General features: G+C 37.9%; 1 protein-coding gene across 1 annotated transcript in view; it reads right to left on the reverse strand.

Annotated features, from left to right (window-relative positions):
* Nucleotides 1–10: 10 nt before the first annotated feature.
* LOC105815466 (TBC1 domain family member 15-like) overlaps nucleotides 11–1,116 on the reverse strand; it is a 13,301-nt gene continuing 12,195 nt past the window's right edge. Inside the window, 2 exon segments of the mRNA XM_012650627.1 lie at nucleotides 11–295; nucleotides 297–1,116. The exon segment at nucleotides 297–1,116 is cut by the window's right edge and continues 12 nt beyond it. Coding sequence (XP_012506081.1) covers nucleotides 11–295; nucleotides 297–1,116 — 1,105 coding nt within the window.

Genomic DNA, 1,116 nt, shown 5'->3' on the forward strand with positions numbered 1-1,116 from the left:
GCAAGAATGATCATGCAGGTGTTAATCTGCTGACATCTGAGGACACTGCTATCTGTGTTGGGTTGTCATCTCTGGCTCCACTGGAAGTAAGTATAGGCAAGGTGTTACTCTGAAATACAGATGTAGGATGTGTCATGCCAAAGTTTTCATCTTCACCAATGTCTGAATCTGGTGTTGTAACTTCACTGTCCTGAAGCCCCAGGATCTAACAGACTGCTTGTGGCAATTCCTTGCATTTTACCATCTGTAGAGAAACTGCTTCTGCCTTGCATAGTGTATCTTCCACATCAATTGTGGAAGATGGACAATTCATTGATATACTTAAGTGTTTCATTGAAGCCATAATGCTTTTCCATTATTTGCTACTTCTCCAATTCCAGAATAGCACAACAGAGAAGATGGAAATTTTTGCATGGTAGTTCAGTCCACATGACCTCCCGCAATTGAAGATTATCTAGAAAATGAAATTCCCTTTTAAATCGTATTAAAAGCCATCTGAAGCAAAAATAAAGGTAGCCGGAATCCTGAGATTCTAAGTAACTGCAAAATCCGCTGTCCAACAATCTATGTAAGGTATTCAGCTGAATTAGCTGGGTCTTCATGCCTTGCATTTGTTCTTCAAAATTTTGATGCATTTGGTCCATGTAAGAGGCAAAACACCAAAAGGCATCCACTTCATTTTCCATCACATATAAAAGAGAGGAAAGTAAGTCACTCATTCCTCGTACATATCCTAAGTCAAAATCATACATACAGTAGGTGATCAAAATGTCATGAAGCAAAATCAACCCTGGATTATCTTGGCCTTCATAAAACTTGATTGTTCTATCTGTTCTGTTAACATCTTTTTCAATAAGACTTCTATAATCTCTTAACCTCGAATTTCTCTTCTCTTGCTCCTCACTGACAGACTTCCACTGTGGTTTCATCCTGAAGTATTCGTCGTTTTTTTGTTTTTGTAATTGAATTCTTTCCTCCTTAGCACTGTCCCAAGGAAAATAACCCAGAAGAAATTTCCATGCTTGCTTTCTCAACGCATGACTAAGTCCCCCTCTAAATATCATCTGCTTCATATTATCTACATTTAAAATTCTTCCTTCAGAATCAATGTTCTTA

The sequence above is a fragment of the Propithecus coquereli genome, unplaced genomic scaffold (genome assembly GCF_000956105.1).
Source record: "Propithecus coquereli isolate 6110/MARCELLA unplaced genomic scaffold, Pcoq_1.0 Scaffold336, whole genome shotgun sequence".
Taxonomy (NCBI): domain Eukaryota; kingdom Metazoa; phylum Chordata; class Mammalia; order Primates; family Indriidae; genus Propithecus; species Propithecus coquereli.